The sequence below is a fragment of the Mya arenaria genome, chromosome 11 (assembly GCF_026914265.1).
Source record: "Mya arenaria isolate MELC-2E11 chromosome 11, ASM2691426v1".
NCBI classification, from domain to species: Eukaryota; Metazoa; Mollusca; class Bivalvia; order Myida; family Myidae; genus Mya; species Mya arenaria.
In genome coordinates, this window is record NC_069132.1 from 11,178,133 (window position 1) to 11,202,838 (window position 24,706).

The following is a 24,706-nucleotide window of genomic DNA, read 5'->3' on the forward strand; positions in this document are numbered from 1 at the left end:
GCATCAAAATTTGTCTTGTACTTGAAATGCATGAAACATCATGAATTTTGATGTGAGGAAGATTGCATTGGTTGCATATTCTATGCGATATTTCTTCATTCTATAGGAAGATATTGCAAATCGCATTTGTTTCCCAGTCACTGAATACTGTTATTATTTACCCTAATTTGTGTCAGTTGTTCTTGTTTTGGAATAGACATACCTCATATTGTAGAGGGGTCTGAACAAAGATGATGTTGGATCCTGCCACACCCATGGCCAGCAAGGTCTGTACACATGTGTAGGCATCCAGACTACCTCCATATACCACAACCTTTCCTACAAGTACACAGCCATATTACATATAAGCATGAATTGCTGAAGTTATCAATACTTACTCAAAATCAATGCTTCAGCTTGCTTACTCAATGAAAACAAATCATACTTACTGTTTAAATATTGTCTTTTTGCATATAATAATAATTATTTCTATGAAGTAAAGAAATTCAATTGTAGTTCTGCTTACTGTCTTTTTTGGCTAGATTATTCTCAATCCAGTACAGTGCCACAGCAGCCTCATAAGCATCATTGACAGTGAAGAGATTCCTGGGTCTCTCTCCCGTAAATCTTCTGTTGGGGTCACAGGGCAGCTTGTCATTTGTGGTCCCAGCATTCACGTCAGCGTTGGTAGGCATCGGAACCTGGTACTGCTCCCCAGTACACAGCACAAGGTGGTCATACGGCACTCGAGTTGACCCGTCAATCTGGACAAACTTTTTCTTTCGGTCAATGGCGGTCATATTTCCATACACGATGTTCACAGATGCCTGTAGGGCAATGCGGGCATAATCGGCGTGTGAGTAGCAGTGGCTGCTACCCAACATGTTCTCCCGCATGTCGTCTGGGGCCATCTCCCCTGGTGTTATCCCATGGGGTGACACTAGTGTCAGGTTGTTGAAGTGCAAGTGGGGGCTGCAAACACCAATAAGAAGTTGGGATAAATCTGGAGCAAATAGCATAAGCCAAGCGCTTTGTTCAATTTTTGACCGAATACTACATGACTTTTGTATTAGTATATATTGGTGCTTTGCATCCACTGCTATTTGGTCACAAAATGTAAGCACACTTGGTTAAACCATCTTAGTTCTTTTATATATTAAAATTTTGATTAACTAAAACTATCTGACAGAAAATTTTGTTGCAGATCATTATCTTCATGAAGAATTTCTTTTTGAGTTTTAAGCTCATAGTACTCAGCCTATGCAACTCACACAGACAGCTTCTATCAATAAATGAAGCATGATTGTAAATAGCATCACTCAAATAACATCGCTATTGTCTATTATTATTTCCTCAAATAAAGTGGATATACATTGAAAATATCTCTTATAAAACATTTTTCCCATTCTAATAATCTATGTATTAGATTTCAAGGTAATTCTAGGAATGGTAGCTTTTTCTTATTGTGTTTGAATAAATGTTGAGAAGTTACATCAATGACTTCAAAACAAAAACATTTATAGAGTGAATTTCTTATAGCATCCTTTCATTTTCATTTGCAAGTTATTGGCAAATTCTGTCTTGTATTGTGGTGGCAATATTTCATAGCAAACCCCCCATGACCATTTAAATATAATCTATGGTGCAGAAATGGACAAGTTAATGAATTTAAAGATATCCAATTTTGCAGCATTTTCACAAAAGGAGAAATTCAATAGAGCTGTGGCAAGCATGTGTGATCAACATTAACTACATACAAACTCATACAGCAAGGAATATTGTTACATATTCTCCATGTTCATACTGGTGATAGAAAACAATCCTACAGGAAATTGAATCTGCACGTGATATAACAATGTATTATTTTCATGTAGTGCACTTCTAGAGAACTCCTGCCATCTCATCTGTATTATATCTTAAACGAAAACTGAACACTCTTAAAGGTGTAACATGTGGACAAATCCTTTTCTGTAGCCTACCGTATTTTGTTATCTAAGTAATTTTATTGTTATTGTTGTTGTCATTTTCTGCTGTAATGTTTTTTTTTGGAAATAAATCACTTTGAAGTCTAATTTCCTAGTGTAGGTTAATGTAAGCATTAAAAAAGAAATCAACAACCACATCTTCTTACAATCATGTAGCTTACAAAACAGTACAAAATGAAATAACATGATAAAGTCGCCTGACAAATAATGTTTTAATGAAGTTGATCTTATTTCATTAAATCTAAACAAGTCAGGGAAATCCATTCCAGTATTGACAGAAAAGGCACATACCAGTAAGCCAAAGCTTCTAGGAAACCAACACCAACATCTGAGGCTCCCACAACAACTATCCTGGCATTTATTGTCACCTGCAGACAAAAATACATTTCTTAGTAAAATACCTCCTCTTTTCATCTGGGTCTTATTCCAAACAAATGCTCTAATATTTGATATTATATTGTCTAGCGCAATAAAGCAGCTCACAGAAGTATATTAAAACTGGCCATTACCAACAGTAAGAAAAGAAGCTTTTGCCTTGTCATAATACAACTTTAAAACGAGTTTGAAGCCATGACAATGCCAAACTTCTTAAGATTCTTATTAGAGAGTCTGACCTTTGGTTCAAGTGTGAGTTTTCGGTTGATGTGGTGGAGGGCAAATGGTGGGTGCTCAGTAAGGACACGGTTGGATGGAGCGTTTACGCCTAGCTGTTCCAGGGGGTAGACAATTTGGCGTCGGTGACGCACAGGGACCATCTCTCGCATGCAGCCCACCAGTGAGAAATTCACAACAACCTGAATTAATACAGATAAGTATCGAAACATTTTCTGAATGAGTCATATGGGATGTCACTAAATGCTTAAATAGTCTTTGCTCTTAGATGCCATTTTATCCATATTTCATTAGGTTGTTTACTTTATCTTATTTTTTTAACTTCTTTCTAATTTTAAGCATATCATTAATTTCATCGTCTAGTCTAAGCCACAATACAAACCTCTTTATCAGTGTATTGAGGATATAACGGGTAGTACAAACAGGTCTTGTGTCCTATTCTGAGAACTTCCTGAAATAAAAGTTATTTCTTGAAAAGAGAGAGAGAGATGAGTTTAAGAGATTTTGTTTTGTATTAAAATAAAATCAGATGTATTGAATCATAATCGATAATAATAAAAATATCAATAATTTTGCATGTTTGCAATTTCAAAGCCATGCTGATAGTCATCATATATTGACATTCTTTTCAAAAGAAAAACAAAACTAATACACAAGATCCTGTGTCCGGTAATAACATTGTACCTTAAGGAAATGTTTGGAGAGGTGTGCAAACATGGGGTTGATGGCAAAGTGGTGGAGGCGTCCATGGTCTGCCCGACGGTGGTGGTTGTAGTAGATAAAGTCCTCTATGTTGTAGTGAGAGCGAATATACTCTATGTTCTAAAATGTTTAACAACACTGTTACTTAAAAACATCAATATATGGGAATGTTCAACTGTTTCTGAATGTACAGAAATTAGTACCCCAGAAATGTACATAGCAACATATGAAGATATTGAGATACTACATCTATAATGTATCTCTGCACATTCAATTAATCTGTGAACATTTTGATACTATACAATTCCCTGATGTTTTTACCTCCTCAATCCTGATGATGGCCACCCCAATAACTTGCTGTTGGCTCTCAGCAACAAATGCCTGGATCTCTGTTCCATCCTGCAACAAATACTGCACTTCAAGAAACAGTTTACAAAGACAAACTCTTTTTTATAGTCTGTTTCTTGATAAAATATCTTTTAACCTTAAAAGTTTTCATACATCAGTGAGCTGGCAAAAGTTTTATAATGACTAAATATCAATTGCATCTTTCTATACTACTTTATCATGCAAATGAAACTTTTCTCTAGAAAACAATCAAGTACACTCACATCATCTCGCTTGGCCTTGACATACTGGGTGAGGTCCTTGAGAAGGTTCTCATGGAGGGCAATTGTCTTAGTGAGTTTCTCCACACCCCCACAGTCCTTAGATGCAGCTGGTCGTACTGCGAAGTCCCTGACAGATACAAAGTAAAGTATTACAATAATGTTGGCAGGACAGTTGATTTATAGTTTAAAACACTTTTAAATAAATTTATATTAGTAAAAGATCTATTTCACACTACATAACATAACAGTAATAATTACGTCTATGAAAACTGATCATGTGAAATCATATTTTTGTGAATCATATATGAAAAGCTACATGTAAATTGAACTAACTTGGCAGATGATTTTATACCAAATACTTATTATGAGTAAACATACTTGAAGAGTCCATTCCTGTGAAAGACATAGAGCTCCTGAGGCAGAGTGCTGGGGCAACGCGGGGTTACACGCTGGAATAGTCACATACTTGACATTGTATCATGTACAGAACATTGGATCAGAATATTTGATAGCAAACACTTGCAAAAATCATCGATTTGCACACTATTTTAACAGGGTAGGAACAGTGAAATGCTATAAAAAAATCATAATTCATGTATATGTTGCATTCTCTGGCAACAATGCTGAAAATGCATGGATAAAACCTCCCTGTTTGTAAATTTTGCTTTACAGAATGAGCTTAACAACCCAGAAAACTCTCTTTTCCCTATCGTGTACAATCATACTATGTCTTGACTTAAGGCCCTCTGACTCAAAGAATGTTTGTTAATGTAAGCCTCCTTGATACTAAGTTTCATCACCACATGTTATTCTTAACTCAGGTCGTTGTGTAAATTAAACCTTCTTTCAACCTTGCTGTGTATCAAGTTTTTAGCCCTTTATATTTTGCAAACTACAGTTATAAAGCATAATATCATTTTTTTTCTATTTTTAGTAGCAGCAACCTTTTTTTACTGACCTAAAAAGCAACTTCAAAATATGTTTCCATAACTTCATACACTTTCATCACTGCTTAAGCTATTAAGTATTAACATTTTTTTTTTATATAACAGCAACCTTAATTATAAAGACAAATCAGATGCTAAACATTTAACTATAACATTGTTTAGAGGCATAAGTCACTTCTTTGACGTATACATGTATATTTCACTATCACAAGACAATACCAGAATGGAACCATATTGCACTACCATGATAAACATGAATACTAACCACAAAGTTCTGTAGGAGAGGAAACTCTGGCACCAGATGAGGGACAGTCATAATACAGAAATCACAGTCTGAGAAATGCTCAAATGCCTTAGCTAGAAAGTCAGATGATCTGAAAATAACCAGAATGGCAACATGTTCCATAAATACTTTTAAGTCTCTATCTCATTTTTACTTTTGCTTTTTGCTTTTATCATGCTTTCAAAGCAACATATACAACTTCTACATTTACAATATCAGACACCTCCATGGTGAGAGAACATTTCATAGTTTTTGTCATTTATTGAAAAAATACAGAGTCTAATCTTATGCCCTTCTAGACATATTGGATACCTGCATGTAACTCACCTCATTTCATATCTCTCATCTATACAGAAGAGTTGTACACTGAATGCATTCCCTGCACCCTTATATGTGGGTATGAACCGCTGGTTCTGAGTGCCGGGCGGCTTCAGAGAAACACCCTGATCCTCAACCTGTACAAGGTCATAGTAAAAATTACAACTGAATGGTTTATTCACAGATTTTCAAAACATAGATACGACTATCACTAATAAACTAGAAACTCTGCAATGCTACAAAACCATGTTTTGAATTTGTGCAATCAAATTTGGCAAATTATAGGTTTTGTGTAATGTCTGTAAATAACAAGAGCTTTACAGGGAGAGACACTAACCAGAATTTCTGCAAGATAGAGTCAGTTGGTAACATTTGTCTACTGTTTCATTGCAATACATGAAGCAATTGCTGAGCTATTGACTTACATGCAAAACCTAAACCAAAATGTCTTCGTTAAATAATTTGTATTATATTCAAATACAGTAATTTAGTAAGTTGGATGGTCAAGAACCATTAAGAACCCAAATGAAACACTAATTATCATGAAATTTAATTTCTAAGTTATAAGACTGTTTTTAAATAACAAGAGCCTGCAATACATCAAATAGTTGCTGAGATATTATCCTATGTCAGGGCTTCCGTTAAAGGAAGTTTGGAAGTATATAACTCCCTAGAAATGGGTTAAAACTTCCAAAATTGATTCCTTGGAAGTACAAAAACTTCCATAATTTTGAAGAAAACTTCCAAAGTTGAAAGCTTGGAAGTACATAAAATCAAAACCTTTTGTCAATATTACTTTCATAGTCATAATTTCAATCGTTTTTAAATAAAAGGAATTATAATAACATAAGGTAAAGTGAAAATTATTTGATTTTTAATATATTTGTTGAAAAATAGTTGAAAAAGATATTGTATTATGGAGACTTAAACTTCCATATTTCAGTGTAAAACTTCCAAAAGTGATTCACAGGAAGTTTATACTTCCAGTTTCAAATTCTTAATGGAAGCCCTGCTATGTGTGCTGACATGCAAGACCTTAACCAGAATTTCTAAGTCGTATCATAAAGGGGCAAAAATTATATATTATAAAAAAGTGGTTACATGCAAAACCTTAACCAGAATTTCTATGTCGAATAAAAAAGGGGCCATTATTAACTGGAGTTATCTTACTTGGTTATTTAAGTAGATTGGATGGTTGAGTACCATTGTATAAAGTCTCAATTCAACCCATCAAGTAATTGCTGAGATATTAACCTATGTGTGCTTACATGCAAAACCTTAACCAGAATTTCTAAGTCAAATAATAAAGGCCCATAATTTGCATAATATTCAAAAAAGTGTTATCTGGGAATACATATCTAATGTTTCAATGCAATAAATCATATATTTGCTGAGATATTGACTTAAATGTGGTTACATGCAAAACCTTAACCAGAATTTCTAAGTCAAATATTAAAGGGCAATTATTTTGCATTAAATGCAAACTAGAGTTATCTTACTTGGTTAATTAAGTAGGTTGGATTGTTGACTACCATTGTATAAAGTCTAAATGCAATACCTTAAGTAGTTGCTGAGATATTAACCTATGTGTGCCTACACACAAAACCTTAACCAGAATTTTTAAATCGAATAATAAAGGGAAATTATTTGCATTAAATGCAAACTAGAGTTATCTAACTTGGTTAATTTAGTAGGTTGGATGGTTGAGTACCATTGTATCAAGTATCAATGCAATATCTCATGTAGTTGCTGAGATATTACCCTATATGTGCTTACACACAAAACCTTAACCAGAATTTCTAAGTCAAATAATAAAGGCCTATTATTTGCATTATATTCAAATAATTGTTATCTAACTTCATTAATTTAGTATGTAAGATAGTTGGGAATACATATCCAAAGTTTCAATGCAATAACTGACGTATTTACTGAGATAATGACTTAAAGGTGCTTACATGCAAAACCTTAACCAAGGTGTGACGCCAACGCCGACGCCAGGGTGAGTAGGATAGCTCTCCTTATTCTTCGAATAGTCGAGCTAATAAATGAATGTCTATAATCTACATACAATAGATGATGAAGTTCTAAATGATGCTTCACGCACGTCTGCTGGTTCCCCCTCCTGGCTGATCAGGGAACCAGTACTGCCCCCCATGTGGGCGTCACTCAGGCGTGGTTTCACCTTCACATCACTCACAGCACTCCCAGCTGCAGGAGAAGAAATCTAGGTAATAAGCTAGTACATGGAAAAATATTACTATGGACATTTTGCTGTGCCTTAAGGGCCCTTGTTGTCTCCCTTTATTTATATGAACATTTATGTAGAACAGCTCATAAAGATTGTTTTGGTCAAATGAAAACATCTAATAAATGATTCATTTTGCTGAGTAGTTTTACTCATTGTTTTTCCTTCGGACATATTATTAACAATTGCATCATTAAAACCATTTTGTGCACATATTACTCAAAAGCAATGCATTCGATGTGTTATATGTGCACAAAACTTTGCTTTGAACTCTTTGATATATGCTCAAATATGTGTGTCCTAAGGTTTTCAAGTGTATTTGGAAATGAATCATTTTACTGTAAACATAAGTGAAAAAATAAGTAATTAGATATTGCGTTTAAAAAGGCATCAAGTCTATAAAAGTGAAAGGATTCGACTTAATCAAAGACAATAACAACATTGATACAATATTTCATTTATACAAGTGAAGCCAGCATACCCCTGGATGATCTGGTACTGGAGTGTCTGCTACCCTCTGTCCTCTCCCCCGACTCTGCAGTGATAGATTCAGCCACCTTGGACAGGTCCGTCTCTGTGTTCTCTGTAGGCTTCCCAGTACTGCTGCTTCCTGACTTCACTGACCCTCGAGATGGAGCTTTATCCTCTTCTGTAATAATTGGGATAATTTCTGAATAGTTAATACATAGGCTTCTCTTTTTAAGAAACCAAACATATGGGAATAAGAATGCCTAGTGACCCCATACTATTTTGGTATTATTTCTCAGAGGTTTTTGTGCATAAACAGACATCTGTACAAAATTTGCACAAACAGTATCAAACATATTGAATCAAAATTAGTTTGTAAGCCCTTATAATTGCAAAATAGGTACCGGGTAATTTGATTTCAATTGAAATAAGGAGTAATTATACAAACTATAATTACTTTATGTATGATATATTTATGCTTGGTAATTTGATTTCAGTTGAAATAAGGAGTAATTATGCAAACTATAATTACTTTATGTATGATTTATTTATGCTTGGTTATAAGTAATCAGCAAATAAATACAAATGTACCTTTCAAATACTACAAAAATTATATGAGGTCACCAGGCATCAACATTTTAAGATCAATGTTAGATCATAGAACTAGCTTGTATGTGGCTCAATCTCATTGCATTGTTAATCTAGACTGATCCTGCTCCTACCTAGAGGCGGTGAGGGTGTGGGCGGTTTGGGTGGTTCTGTCTCATCTTCTGGACTTGGCTTTTTCAGCCCATGAAAAGGGCCAAGCTCAAAACATTCATTGAGAAGGTTGTAGTTGATGTCATCGCTGATACTCATAAACCCATACGCTGTACCTCCAACCTGACCAATAAAAACAAACAAAAAATGCATCTGAAAGTTATAAACCTGTATGGTAGAATCATTTTACCTTGAATTGAACTCAAACATTACATTAGTGCATTTTGCTTTTATATCATCATTTTGAAAGATTTGTCAAATCCTAAGTGTTTATATAATAATTTAAACAAAAAGAAGTCTGTGTACCCGATTCAAAGCCTGAATTTAATGTCTTTAACATAAAATCCTATCTGGAATCTTTACAGCAAACTAAATATTTGGATTCTGATAACTGCGCTCACCTCAGCAATGAGACAGTGCATGTGATCATCCTGTGCTTCAATAAGCTCAGCAAGGAAATAATCACCGTAAGTCATGTTCAACATGTCACTTTGCCGGTTGAATATTGGTGTGAGGTCATCATGATCTTCAACTCTGTAAAAAATTATGGAATTGATAATTAAAATATATTTTTTTTATATCAATTGTTATAAAAACCTGACATATTTTTTTTGCTAGATGATTAAGACAGTGGTATACTGAATTAACATTTCTACCTGTTACTCATTTATGCACCAACAGGTACTAAGTAATTGAATTTATTGACAGTAGTGTGTTCACCTGGCTTGTCTAACATGTATCACAGGGACATGGTCATGTCTGTAGCATGCAAACACTGCACATTGGCTGGGTGACTTGTCTCCAATGATCGTCATTGGCTTGAATATGTCAGCTATGTAAGAATCTGAAAGGGGAACCTTAGTTTAGAAACTTTGAATAAGAAAACAACATCTGTATCATATTCAACAGTGATACTAAATTGTGCTTAGAACTTCCTTTTAGCCACTTTAGTTAATTTAAATCTGTCACAAATATGTCTTCAAAATCTTGCTTTGCTAATAATGGTGTTATTTTTTCCAATACCTGGGTAAGAGCCAACAGGAACTGCCAAGAAGAGGAAGTGTACATCTGGTACAGCATTGAATGCTGTTCTCACAATCTCCCTTGCACACCCATGAGCATAGTCATTCTTCACCACAAAATAGTGCATGAAGAGAGTATTCAGTGGTGTGCATTTCTCAGTATCGTAGTATGTTTTCAACCACTCCTGCCAAGCTGCTTGATCCACATCAGCCACATTGGGGTAGTCAAAGAATGCTGCATGTCCGAGTATCTCATCCTTGTCATTACACAGGGTAACTGCCAAAACTGCCTTCTCTCTGCAAGTTAATATGAATATCAGCATTTCTGAGTAAATGAAATTGTATTATTGTTATAGCCTATGCCTTTTTATTTTTTTATTTATCTTACTTTAAAATGACAAAACAATATCATAAATTACCTGATACTACTGTTGTGAACACATTTTGACATATACATTTAAGCGTTATGATTAACAATTTACTATCTCTTCAAACATTTCACTCTTAAACATTTCTAACTCATCAGCTTACATGACATTAACTATGTTGACTCTGCCAAAAAGGCTATTGGTTGAATCCTGCACCAGGCTGAGAATGTGCGGAGCATCAATTGATTCTGTCCTTCTTGCATTAACTGCCTCTGGTGGCACACCTTCAGGTGCAATTGTTGTTGCCATTGTTAGTTAAAGCACCTGCAGAATAAAAGTATATTTTTGTTTCATAGTTGTAAAAGTGAACTTAGAAGTGAGAGAAATGAAACCTGGACAGGTAATATACTTTTATCACAGTTTAAAGTTTGATTAATTTTTAATCTCAATATGGAGGAGCATCAGACACAATTGGATCCTCATCACTGGTCATGCAAGTTTCTGGTTTACAGTGGTCGAAATTAACACAAGCCCACTAGCCCTGCACTGGTAAAATATGTTTAGGGCTTGTTCAAATTCTGAATTTTATACAGCAGGGCTTGTTAAAACAAGAGCACCGCGAAACGGAGCATTATACGCCCGAAGAAGATTCGGCTTGAGGTCTTTAATAAACATTTAGGTTATGCTAGTATACTGCTTTAATACTAAGTTTAAAAGTAGCAGGACTTGGAAAGTGCTCACAACACATCCTTTTAATGTAGCAATAATTTGTATAAAGTTATCAAAAAATTGCTTTATTGGTTACAAAGTTGTGGCTAGGACACGTTTTCTAAAAATTCCTTTATTAGTAGTAACACAAAGTTGTGGCCTGGACACGGAATTGCTAACGCCCCCCAGTGAAACTAGCCTTTGAGGTACGGACCTGGAAAGCATGCTTGACAAATCCTTTTAATGTAGAGATGATTTGTATAAAGTTATTTGAAAATTGGAATTGCTAACGTCCCCCCCCCCATAGTGATTCTAGTGTTTGAGGTATGGACCTGGAAATTGCGCGCGACACATTCTTTTAATGTAATGATGCTTTGTATAAAGTTATTTGAAAATGACTTTATTAGTGACCAAGTTGTGGCCCGGACACGGATTTGCTAACGCACCCCCATGGTGATTCTAGTCTTTGAGGTATGGACCTGGAAATTGCGCGCGACACATCCTTTTAATGTAGTGATGATTTGTATAAAGTTATTTGAAAATCGCTTTATTAGTTACCAAGTTATGGCCCAGACACGGAATAGCTAACGCCCCCCCAGTGAAATTAGCCTTTGAGGTACGGACCTGGAAAGCATGCTTGACAAATCCTTTTAATGTAAAGATGATTTGTATAAAGTTATTTGAAAATTGCTTTAGTAGTAACCCAGTTATGGCCTGGACATGGAATTGCTAACATCCCCCCCCCATGGTGATTCTAGTGTTTGAGGTATGGACCTGGAAATTGTGCACGACACATCCTTTTGATGTAATGATGCTTTGTATAAAGTTATTTGAAAATGACTTTATTAGTGACCAAGTTGTGGCCCGGACACGGATTTGCTAACGCACCCCCATGGTGATTCTAGTCTTTGAGGTATGGACCTGGAAATTGCGCGCGACACATCCTTTTAATGTAGTGATGATTTGTATAAAGTTATTGAAAATCGCTTTATTAGTTACCAAGTTATGGCCCGGACACGGAATTGCTAACGGACGGACAGACAGACGATGGAGGCCATAACATATTACGACCCTTCGGGCGTATAAAAATTGATGCCAAGCAAAAGTACAAGAATTCAGGCTTGTTTATCCAAAAGTCTAATTTCAATGACTGGGTTAACTCATGCTTCAGGACAATAATAATTCTAATAATAATAATAATAAATCTATGTTTTAACCAAATCATGCTATACTTATTTAAGTTAATTATGAATCAAGAGTTTAAAATGTATTTCTTGATAATTAGTTTTAATCAATAAAATCTTTTAATACTTGATAACACATTTCAGCCACTAAGGTCAAAACAAAACAAACAAAAAATACAAACAAAACAAACAAAAAACACTTTGTGATGATACATGTAATTTCTAAATGATTTTTTTTATATTAAAGCGTTAAACACAAATAACTGACATCGATTATAAAAACTAGTTTAAGTACATGATTGTAGGTTATCAATTTTGGTAACAATAACTTGCTAGAATGTAAAACTCATTCACTGGACCTCAGACATGTGTTGCTGGTTTGACTGATAATAACTTCACTAAACTTTACATGCCAAGGGCAAAAAGGCATTTAATGAAAAAAATTGAGACTGGTAATTTGGCAAGTCTCACCTGCTGATCTATCTAAAACAAAAATGGATATTTATGGTATATATCATTCCAATATACATTGACCAAGTCTTATGTTCACGGTAATCGAGTCACCTAGCATACTGAGTGTAAGCAGTCACAATGTGACACAGTTTTGCTGACTCAGTTCTACTGAAGTCAAGAGGCACGCAGACATTCTTAAACAACTGTCGCGGAAAACCACTCACACCCAGTGTACCATTACCTTTAAACTCTTAATGGTGGCTGCAATAAAACTAGTCCAAATAATTGTATTTTGAGTGTTTTTTTTACGATTTTTGATATGGCAAATCCTTCACATACAAATTGTTTTGTATGAAAAGTGGGTAGTTATTCCAATCAGGATTCCATGTTTAAGCATTTTGCGTCTATAAAATATCATAAAAACAAGAAATACTACCCGATAATGTTATTTTATATTAGTTCCGTACACAAAAAATAAATATCCAACGAATAATTATGTGTTTGACGGGTTTTTCTTCATTTCATTATGTCAAAACATAACAACATATACATGAAGGGCACCTGCAAGGCTTCAGTTCACAATTTTAAAACAATTGGAACATATTGGCCATGGCCGAGTTGTTATGATTGTATTTATGGATCTACCTCATGGCTTGTCGAAGGTGGCCGAGATATTACGATTGGGTCAAGTTGTTCCGCTTGGCATAATTGTTATCTGTGTCAGTCACATTTTGTTTTATTGGAAAGGTAAATAATCTGTTTTAACATATTAACTGCTTGTTTTCTGCCTTTTCACTTACATGGTAAAATATGAATATAAACCTTTATTATCCATTTCAACCATAAAATACTTCACTTAATACAATTTCAATATTTTTCAAACACCCCGGTTTTTGCACAAACCCGTTTAGACGTTAGGGATTTGAAGAATCCCGTATAACACGTCTATCATTTTAGACTACAATAATATACCTACAGCAACAAAATAAAATATGAAATGTTGTCATTTTTAATAATGTTTGTTCAAAAAACTTTTAATATCCTACTCAGAAGAAAAACAATAGAACCAGTTTTTCAAAATCGAAACAGATTAACTTATTTATCGCAAATGATAAACTCAGCTTTATCTTACTCTATTTAAAACCAGCAAGCATCTAAATTAGTTTTGCCACCATCTTGTATACTCTTTCGTTACCAAGTGCAAAAATCCTATGCCCTATAGTTGCAGGTGCGCGTTTGAGGCTTAACTCCACCATTAATTTTCGTATATTTTAAAAATAGTCGGCTGCCAGTGTCCCGAACCGGTGGGAGGCCTGTGCTTCTTAAAATGATTGTCTTAACATATTCTAACCAGATACAATTTTAACCATGCAGATGCAGTGGTTGATAACCATGTTACTGTAGAGTAGAAATACAACATATGTATGTCTTCAGTTCCGCTTTTTAAATCACAGCTACATAGAGTACTGTACAACTGATGCATTGCAGTGATATAGATAGCCATATGTCAAGAGTTTCGCTAATTAACGACATTGCATACGAAGAAATCACCAACACCCAGTTTCTGTTGACGCGTGGTGTTTCTGAAAACGATGATTGTGTTTAAATATATTGCACAAGCAGTGCATGTTTTGACAAGATTTTTTTTATCTAAAAAAATTATTTTCTTTGTTTCTCCGTGTGAGACAAACTTCACCTGTTTGAGCTTTTAAAATTGAATCTATGGAACTTTGCAAATCCTGATCGCCTGCTTTTATGTAAAGATGTAGCAATTCAATGAAAGGCTTACCGATTCATTCCATTTCAATGATAAATACACTTCTGGTTCACCCAACATTTCGCAAGTATGCATGGCTACGTAATTACAATATAACTGAACCAAAATGACAGTGTGAATACAAAAGCTCATGTTTTGCAATTCCCCTATTTCTTTATTGACATTTTAAAATAAAATATGTTCGAAACGTTGTTGTTGTTTGTTTATTTTTGAAGTGTTAACATCATGTGTGCCGCCAATCGTGGCCACTTAAGTGTCCGTATGAAGAACACTTCATATAAAAACACACCATCAATATGACCGGCTTTATTATAAAGGGTACAGTTGCAGCGATTAAATGCAAGGAAGGCTGGAACCAGACAGGAACTGGTAATTTTACTCTTCAATAACTATAAGAACGAAAGATAATAACACAAGAACTGAAATGAGTAAACCGCACACTTAATTAGAATAAACAAATATGAATTACTTTATATATACACGTGCATAATCTATAACGATTCATAAAACAACACGATAAGGTGTGTTTCAAAATATTGTACAACGAATGTTTCAGTGAAAAACTATGTTGTTGTGTTTTTCAAATGTAATCGAAACAGGCTGAAGTGTGTAGAGTTGATTTCAATTAATGCGGTAGATAGATATTTTATTTGTGTAAATAAACTAACAAAATTCGCGTCTAAAAAGAAAATAGTTAAGATTAGGTGTGTGCTTTTTAAAAAAAACAACAGCAGAACAACACATAGTGAAATTACAATCGACACGATCACACTTACAACCATTGTTCATCAAACGTGCAACAATAGTTTGCATTAACACAACGTTTTCTATTTGCAATACATGTCGCGTATGAAGTAAATATTCCGTCTGTTTATCAGAGTAGCCAATGCATATTCTGGAATACTGAATTTATTTCAATCCAATGTTTGCATATATAATACTGATATGACGGTTCACAACCAATCGGTATGGAACGTTAGATCGCATGTGCGCCACAGGCGATGTATGACGTCTGGTGCACGAGGCACGTGAGTTTATTGAGCAAGTGTATTGTGCTGGTTTTCACTCCAGAGCGTACTTGGAACACATCAATCGCACGAATTCTGCAAATAGAAGATATCAGTTTATCAGGGAAGACATTTATGATATTTCAATTTCTAACAAACCATTGAGTCAACTTTTACAGACATCAGAAATAAAAATAAATAAATAAATAAACTGGAGTTGCATTGCTCAGCAGTTCGAAATGATGCGGAGTCGATCGGCGAATAATGACGGTCTCGTATTTAATATATAATTATATATAAACAAATTATGCCACTCATATGTCATAATCAATACGATATGTTTTATCCCAGTATACACTTTATTCTATAAATCTGTCTAGATATAGCCGACCGACTGTTTGGCGGCCAGAGTGGAACGCTAGATCTAGCCGGCCGACTGTTTGGCGGCCAGAGTGGAACGCTAGATCTAGCCGGCCGACTGTTTGGCGGCCAGAGTGGAACGCTAGATCTAGCCGGCCGACTGTTTGGCGGCCAGAGTGGAACGCTAGATCTAGCCGGCCGACTGTTTGGCGGCCAGAGTGAAACGCTAGATCTAGCCGGCCGACTGTTGGGCGGCCAGTGTTGTACGCCAGATCTAGCAGACCGACTGTTGGGCGGCCAGTGTTGAACGCTAGATCTAACCGACCGACTGTTGGGCAGTGTTGAACTCACCCTCGTAGTTCATCTGGCCGTCAAAGTCAATGTCCACCTCGCGGATCATCTCTTCCACTTCTTCCAACGTCAGCTTTTCTCCGAGGTTGATCATGCAGATGCGCAGCTCCTCCGCGTCGATGAAGCCGTTTCCGTCTCTGTCAAACATTCGGAACGCCTCCTTCAGCGCGTCCTCGTGGTCCTCGTCGTCAAACTTCCGACTCGCAATGATGTTCAAGAAACTTTCGAAGTCAAGCGTACCCGTACCTGCATTATATTCGAAATATATTTATGAATATGATGATAAGGTATTCAGCAACGATTTGAAAGCTGCGTACACGGAAACGTTTCAAAATAAGACGAGGAATTGCAATAACCACACTCAGGTATTTGCAGATGTGTTGATGTATAAAATACACAGTTGTACACGGTATTAGATTGTATTAATAATGTCAAAACTGACAATCCGTTTTTTTTCTTCTTAAAACAACGATTTTATACAGTATGTGCATTACACAAAGAAATGCAAATATATAATAGAATTTTAATGCAATTAGTGTGGTTTCATATTGTTCTATACCAGGAATAGTGTCAGTATATAAAATCGTTATAAGTGCAAAATGTGTGCACATATGTTACACGATGAAAGTGCTTTGTCATAAATCGCTAGAACAGCTTTTTGTTCCACATTTACTAGTAGTTTGTTCAGATAATGAGAGTTGGTACTTATGAAACCTATCCAATAATAAGCTGTAAATGCAACTTAAGTCTTATAAAGTATCGTCAAGATTAAGTGCAGATGGATTTGATCTTGTGCCACTTACATTGCCTTAGATCTATAATTAATCCACGTTTTGTCAAGAATGAACATATTTTTTTCAGAGAAATCTGGTATCTATCAAATTCGTTCAATGTAGACCGGTAAACAAATAGCAGCAGTTCAAACGAAAACAGGTTCTTGGACCAATTTCACGAATAAACTAAGGCGAATAATTATATTTTCCCGCCCGAAATCCTATAATCCGATTATACGATAATAATTTAAATCCAATCAGGTGACCGAAAAGTATTTGGCTATGCTTATATAGTTTGTAATGCGTAATAATTTTTATGAGGTTTTTTTTTGCGAAACCTGGTCCCTGGCACGTGATTAGAAGGTAATGTAGGAAATCACGGTGAGAAAGCTCGCTTATAATTATGTAGAATCGTGTTGTTATATCTTAGTGTATTATAACGTTAGTTTTGCTTCAAATTTGGAAAAATACTAGATGGTCAATTAAGGACTTTCTCCGCCATTTCCCTTAATCGTGCTTGTGACAATTCGGTCATTTTGTCTAAACCATACCCTCTGAGTCGACTTCATCAATCATTTCCTGTATCTCTATCTCGGTCGGGTTGAGCCCCATTGCCCGCAGCACCCGGCCCAGCTTCCCCGTCGTAATTACGCCGTCACGGTCTTTGTCGTACAGGTTAAATGCTTCGCGGTATTCTGCGGAAAAAATATATTGAATAGTGTGTAAGTAGATGATCTGTGGGGTTGTATCGTCTCGTTCGAAGCAACGAGTCTCAGAGTAAAATTAAATAAAATCACTTACCGGCACCAGAAACACCACGTCCACAATTATCAGCGCCGTTGTCACAATCATTGTAAATTGTGTATAACTAGTTTTTATTTGTGATCTATACAATACTTATTGTTGTTTTTTACTATTAGATTTACTATATTTTCCCATATTTATCACAATTCCATATTTTCTACATACGTGGTTCTGAACGGTTCTTGTGGACATTCATTTTTACCTCTTATCCGATCCTCCGTCAGCTGACTCAGCTGAAATAGAAGAGACATACTGTTATTGCGATCAAGTCAAAATTGGAAGGGCGCCTACTCTTGGACATTAAACAAAATTGATTTATCGAACATTTTGTCCTATGATTTTTAACACAGGCCTGTAAAAGATAAAGTTACAGAAGTACATCGATCGGGGTATAGTGATCGATAGTGATCGATACGAACACCGAGTGTCTATAGAATAAAACACGGCACTCTGTTACACTGGAATCGCCTATTACTCGTACTAGTTCATTTGTCTGACGGTATTCGGTCTGACTTGTCGCCATCCTGGACGTCTAATGACCCGTGCTGGTACTTAAGTGATTAACAGAATTCTTTTCAGTCCAAGGTCAGCATACTATCTCAAATTAATATTTATGTCGACTAACAGTGAGAGTTGTTGTGTGATCGAGATCGAGAGAGAGAGAGAGAGAGAGTGAAGCAGTCGAGTGCCACTTCTAATACCACATGGATACATTGAGGACTGGTGATATATATATATCATGGTTATGAAAACTATCAACATATTGTACTGAGCCTAACGACTGGTAAGCCTTGATCTCAGATGCGGCTCAGGGGGGAAAAGGAAATTCGGCCAAAATGCACCATTCCTGACTAGCAATTATTAAAGTGACACTCTTATTCAAAATCAATACATACACATGTATACAAAACATCAAGTTTGACTGATAAACCTTTAACTACTTACTAAATAATGCATTTATGAAAAATATGAATTACTGAAAACTGTATTTTATAGCAGAAAGCGCAAAATATCATAGTAAATTATAGGTGAATGATAAAAGATTAACTGTGATCTACTATAGTCTCATAAGGTAAAATACCGTGTTTAATGCTCATTTCTTTCAAATTAAACTCAGTATCCTTCATAAGAACCATGATTGTTTTCGACATTTATTCATCCTTTTTGGAATATTAAAACAATATCATTAATTGTGGTAAATCTTAGTTGGGAGTAAGAGTGCATCTTTAATATGTTCGCGGAGGAGAACCCCCAATCCCCCACCCAACATTTTAAACAAAATGAATTTCGATTCTGAGGTAGGGGTGCAAGTCTAAAGGTAACGCCCCTAATAAACGCCTCTTACATCAAAACCTGGAGCCGCCTCTAAGATGATATGGAATTGTCTTGGGTTGCACACAAAGCAATACATAACAACAAACATCAAGCTAATGTATTTTAAGAAATGCATTGTCTGCATGACATGCAGCTATTGTGTTTTCAATCAGACTATCATCAAATTATCGTGTAACATGTCTTGTACTATTTGGGTATTCTTTGTATATTTTTTTCATTTACCAATGTATGTGCCATGATATGTGTTTTTTTTTATTGGAATGAGGGTTTCATTGTAAATAAACTATAATGATGCCCAGACGGATTCCACCACCGAACGGTTTCTACAAATTATTATAAGCACACCTTGAAAAGAAATGCTCACTTAAAAATGAAATTCCGCCATTGAATCGACCATACAGATGTTTTGGAAACAAGTAATAATTAATACTATGTTTTGAATTGAAATTTACACATTGAATTGACCAACTGAAAATCAGAAAATCAAAAACCATGTCTAAGGTGGAAAAACAAACACTCAAGGTCCCGCAAGCCGCAATATCGATGACGTTTGTGCACGTAAAGGTGGTCCAGCCATCAATCCACCGTAAGTAGACAGTGCAAACGATGCAGCGAAACAACTCGGGAAGTGTTTTGTGTGTTAAGAAACGCATAGAAAAAGATACGGTCAACGATTGAAAAGAACATGACATGAGCTCGATATGATTTTACACGCTCAATTGGTGATGGATCACGTTAACAACTATAAGTGTATCTCGATTCGTTCTATTACGGTATGTCAATGTGTAAATTACATAACTTTTCAGTTACTAATCAAACGTCAATTAATGAATCCCCTTTTTTAATTCGAATAAATAATAAAGTGAAAGGGAGGCATTAGGTGTGTTTGTGTATGCATGCGTGCGTGTGTTTGTGTATGCATGCGTGCGTGTGTTTGTGTATGCATGCGTGCGTGTGTTTGTGTATGCATGCGTGCGTGTGTTTGTGTGTGCATGCGTGCGTGTGTGCATGCGTGCGTGTGTTTGTGTGTGCATGCGTGCGTGTGTTTGTGTGTGCATGCGTGCGTGTGTGCGTGCCTACGTGACGTCTCATCCTTGGGTTTGGGTTTTAGAATTATCTCACGAAGCGTAGCCATTATGTCATTTCATAACTCGTCCCATGTGCACTGTCACTAACTGTTTGCATTCATAAATATATACAGCCTGACATTATTCCAGCCTTTAACTAGAACCACACTAAGTTATGGAACCCGAACTGTTACTGCCAGAGTCATAATTATGTCGTTATTCACATAATCTGGGACCTGTGTGCAGATTGCGGCGGTGCTGTCATATGAATAAGAACAAAGACATATTACAAGCCTACATTAATGTTCCAGGGAATTACTGTCAGATTCGAGTCTCTCGGTTCCAAGTATAATAATTGAAGGTGATTGCCAGGGAACATCACAAACACACCTGTACTCATGTGACCAGAAATAACAAACACCAACCATTACAGACCCATTAATATTAAGTGTGTGTTTATGTAGGGCGAATGTGTTGATGGCATGATCCACATAACGTTATAAAGCAAGTAAACATACACACTTGTACTTCCACTTATAATTATAATTTGCACCTTGTCGAGTACTGGTAAGTTTTCCCAAAATGGAAGAGTATTAAATTCTAATGAAAATGCATGAAACTTTTATCACTTGGACTGTATTTATTTTCTCATTGCACCTATTTTAGGAGTACAATATGCAAATATCAATGGTGTCGCCTGAGAAGCAAATCTGACTAATGACGTCGCCATCATGAAACAATCGCATTTTATAGTTTTGATTTAAGAACGTGTTTGACGTGAAGTTATATAGATGATCATTATCTGAATAGCGTTGAAAACGTAAATAAAATATTGCATGCACTGTCATTCGATACAAGCTATAATTAACTCGTTTACTAAAATAGACTATCATTGTGTGTTAATTCATGCCACACTTGCAGACGTGGCGGCCATGGCAGAACAAGCGGAGTTGTACTTTAATATTTACTGTCACAGCCATAACTCTGATACTTTTAAACATTTTTAAATTGTAATGCAAAATTGAATGTTGATTGGTCCATAACAATTATGCTTTCAGCTTAAAGGTCAATGACAAATTTAGTAGGAAATTCACAGTAAACTTTCGTGTCTCAGAAATTATAGGACATCACGGGAAGGCGTGATGACAGGGACGATTGAAATAAATGCAGTCATTTGATCGGAATGAATTCCTGCGTTGGTGTCATATGACCCGTCAAATATTGAGTGGCATTAAACCTGAAACAATATATCTTCTTCAAATTTATCAAAGCGGTCACTTCTACCAACGACCTAACATGAACAACTATGCATAACTGTAATAAAAAAAGGTCAGAAAATCTAAAAAGGCTATCAAATGACTGTGGATAAATGAGGTCTTAATGTCCCCGATATTATGTACTCTATTTTTTCTGTTAGATTCACATTGTAAACATTAAGGATTAGAAGTTAACCCTGATAAAAGTTAGACTGTCGTGTTAAGATAACGCGGTCCTGTCAAAAATGAGGAAAAGTGGTCAAACCATTGCTGTATCTTAAAAACTGCAATGACCTTGGGACTGTTTTTATCACACTGGAAGTTTTATACTGAACTAATTAACACTAGCACGAAAGGCTTAAATGCTCTTTATGTCCTTCTTTCAAAAAATATAAAGCCTCTAAAATCAAGTACGATATGTCAATTATTTGACGCATTTGTATCACCAGTGAATTATGGTTGTGAAATTTTGGGATTTGGAAAAGTGATTGAAAGGGTTTATTTAAAATATTTTTACACGTAAAACAGTCATCATCGAACATGTCCATATACGGTGACCTGGTTAGATTGTATATAACAAGGTACACAATAATTATAATAAACTGGTGTAACACATTCAATAACGATTATATTATATTATATATATAGTCAGTGACATTGTATAACGGTCTTGTAGCAGACTCTACGAAAGGAAAGTCTAATTGGACTAGTAATGTAAAACTATTGCTGGCCTCAGCTGTTTTCTTTCCATATGTTTGGATCAATCCAAGCTGAATACGATACGAAATCGTTGTGTTTTGTGTTTAAAGAACGACTTATTGATCAGTTTAACCAATCATGGCACAACTGATGAGTAATAGCCCCTTTTTTGTACTTATAAACTTTAAAATATATTTAGGAGCTCTGATTATCTAGATATCTTGTGATATAATTTGATATATTTCTTAATGCATTATAATTGTTTACAATGTACATGCTTGTCATATGATATGTCTCTGTTCGTGACAAATCGAACAAAAAATATTTTACTTAACGTTTGTTTGTCAATCCCAAATAATAATTTTAACAATATTTAATACAAATTGAATGCGTAAATTATTGTTTATTAGTAGTGATCTTATTATACTTGTATTGTCTCACATTCGAACCAAGTGTGTTATCGTTTTTTATATATATATATATATATATATATATATATATATATATATATATATATATATATATATATATATATATATATATATATATATATATATATATATATAATTGAAGTAATGTTTTGAATTTTTGGTTATGTATTGAGGAATACGTTTGTGTTCAAATTACTAAAAATGTGTTGTATCTTTGATCTTAAAACATGTTTTATAGAATGTTGGGACAGCTTCTGTCCGAAGAAAAACTCTTTACAATTGTCAAAATTAATAAATTGAAGAAATCCATTGCTAGATAAAGACATTTGTAGTCTTCAATGCGCATAATGTGTTTCAATAATGGACTTTAGTAGTACCTTTTTTAATTTAATTATGTAGTCACATCACAGATTGCATTAAGTTTATCGTCTTTGTTTTTCTCTACTGTGTGTTCATCTTTTATACTGGCTGATATTCATTGCAATCATCGCCAAAAATATGACACCAACATCATTTCACTTTACGACTCAGTGAAACTGGGTCCCGTTTTTTTTACTTTCCTTTAAGTTATCCGAAAAGTTTCTATTTTAAGTGACTATGAAGCTAAGTAGGTATATATGTTTTAGTGTTTCAGATTACGCAATGCAAAACTATAATTAGTGCAGCGCTCCGACTATGCCAGGAATTGTTTAACGAGGACGTGTCTCTGATTGATGCTGCAACGTAAATATTTTCAGAGCAACATCCAATGTTTGTTATTTACCACGTGCGATTTGCTTGTTACTCATGAAGAGTGGGTAACAACTGTGCGCGCAAAACGGTAAATATTGCTATTTTAGCTATCATTCAAGTAATTTATAAGGGAATTTTTCTTCGGAAGGGCTGCTCTCTTAAGCAATAAATAACCATTATCTGGACTTAGAGTGTGCGTTTATCGACATTTATTGAAACAATTACATTTCAGGGAAACTAAACAAGAACCAGCTTGTAAATAATAATTCAATTAGTATATATAGATAGCAAGACTTGGCCACGTCAAGAAGTACGTGTAAGAAAACATCAACAGTTATTAATTATTTTATATATACGTTCAAACTTTATTTCTTACCGTATTGGTGAGTGATTTTTCCCCCCTATATTTACTATCATTGATACCCTCTGACCGGTAACCAAGTAGGTGGAGCTTACGCGTGCAATAAGTAGCGTGCGAATAAATAAGAACGATATTAACGTATACGCAAATTACTTATTGAACCTGATTTCCTGACAGTATGATACCCCCGTGATGTCAATTATACAAGTCGCGCTTGGCCCTCGCGTATACCTTCAATAACTAGGGTAGTGTGTGCACGTACTCTTACAAATCTCATGAAGATGGTGACACTCACACAAAATAAACCAGACCGCTCGTTGAGCAGTTACCATAGAAACATACCCTGACAACCATCTCTTGCTGAGTCAACTTCCGGCTATGTCCCGGCTCCATGGCGCCGCGACTCTCAGACTCTCACACAGACTCGCTCCCTGTCCGGGATCCGCGCCGGCGGAACGGGCAGCTGCAGCATTAACGGAACTTTACTTTGGTTGGTTTAATAAATTCAAACACCGAGCTAATTAATTATACCATTAGCAATAGTTGCACGCTTCTGAAGCGGGTTTGCAGAACACCAACTTTAAGGGAGTCCAATCACTCGGCCGCAGCGTTTTCGCCGAAACTAAAGTATCTCGAACATCACATACGAAAAGTACAAGTTCCGAATGTTTGTGCATGCATACGTTTGTTTATGTCCACAATGTATCCAGTTAAACACTGATGTATCCACGCGACTGTCAGAATTGTTTCTGGCACGCATCGGTCATTCCTCGAGTGTTGTGGGGCTCTATCAGCTGTTGTTCGCACGTTATACATGCATCACCAGGTAGAAATATTGCAGATGCGGAGCTGCATCAATGTTGGTCATTTTAACACTGTGTCCACTAACACTGGTATTATAACCCGTATAAATATAAATATTTAGTATTGTTGACTATTCCAATTTTGGAAAACAGCAGGATGTATATAATTATATTACAATATTGAAGCAGTATAGGAAGTTACAATTAAATGAAAGCACAAGGCATAACACTATGTTAAAGATACACTGCTTAAAGCAGATTCAAAGCACTTATTTCAAAAGAGACAACCAGAGTTAGATATAAATT

At 35.5% G+C, this 24,706-nt stretch overlaps 2 protein-coding genes across 2 annotated transcripts in view; both read right to left on the reverse strand.

The window, feature by feature from the left end:
• The window catches only part of LOC128208283 (cilia- and flagella-associated protein 61-like), a 36,145-nt gene extending 22,280 nt beyond the window's left edge, over positions 1-13,865 (reverse strand). The window contains exons 1-19 of the mRNA XM_052911805.1: positions 13,777-13,865; positions 10,463-10,623; positions 9,933-10,228; positions 9,630-9,753; positions 9,311-9,443; positions 8,873-9,032; positions 8,164-8,331; positions 7,506-7,645; positions 5,447-5,574; positions 5,102-5,210; positions 4,268-4,338; positions 3,890-4,016; positions 3,600-3,677; positions 3,261-3,398; positions 2,959-3,027; positions 2,579-2,758; positions 2,256-2,332; positions 506-951; positions 203-318 (exon numbers count right to left, since the gene is read on the reverse strand). Coding sequence (XP_052767765.1) covers positions 203-318; positions 506-951; positions 2,256-2,332; positions 2,579-2,758; positions 2,959-3,027; positions 3,261-3,398; positions 3,600-3,677; positions 3,890-4,016; positions 4,268-4,338; positions 5,102-5,210; positions 5,447-5,574; positions 7,506-7,645; positions 8,164-8,331; positions 8,873-9,032; positions 9,311-9,443; positions 9,630-9,753; positions 9,933-10,228; positions 10,463-10,608 — 2,706 coding nt within the window. The 5' untranslated portion in view covers positions 10,609-10,623; positions 13,777-13,865. The remainder of the gene's footprint in view (positions 1-202; positions 319-505; positions 952-2,255; positions 2,333-2,578; positions 2,759-2,958; positions 3,028-3,260; positions 3,399-3,599; positions 3,678-3,889; positions 4,017-4,267; positions 4,339-5,101; positions 5,211-5,446; positions 5,575-7,505; positions 7,646-8,163; positions 8,332-8,872; positions 9,033-9,310; positions 9,444-9,629; positions 9,754-9,932; positions 10,229-10,462; positions 10,624-13,776) is intronic.
• An 847-nt stretch (positions 13,866-14,712) lies between these two features.
• LOC128208286 (calmodulin-beta-like) lies at positions 14,713-24,706 on the reverse strand. Its single transcript, XM_052911809.1, has 5 exons — positions 23,940-24,706; positions 17,919-17,949; positions 17,464-17,607; positions 16,140-16,385; positions 14,713-15,524 (listed from the first exon to the last, which is right to left on the reverse strand). The coding sequence occupies exons 1-5, from the start codon at positions 23,988-23,990 to the stop codon at positions 15,484-15,486; spliced, it is 513 nt and encodes a 170-aa protein (XP_052767769.1). The 5' UTR covers positions 23,991-24,706; the 3' UTR covers positions 14,713-15,483.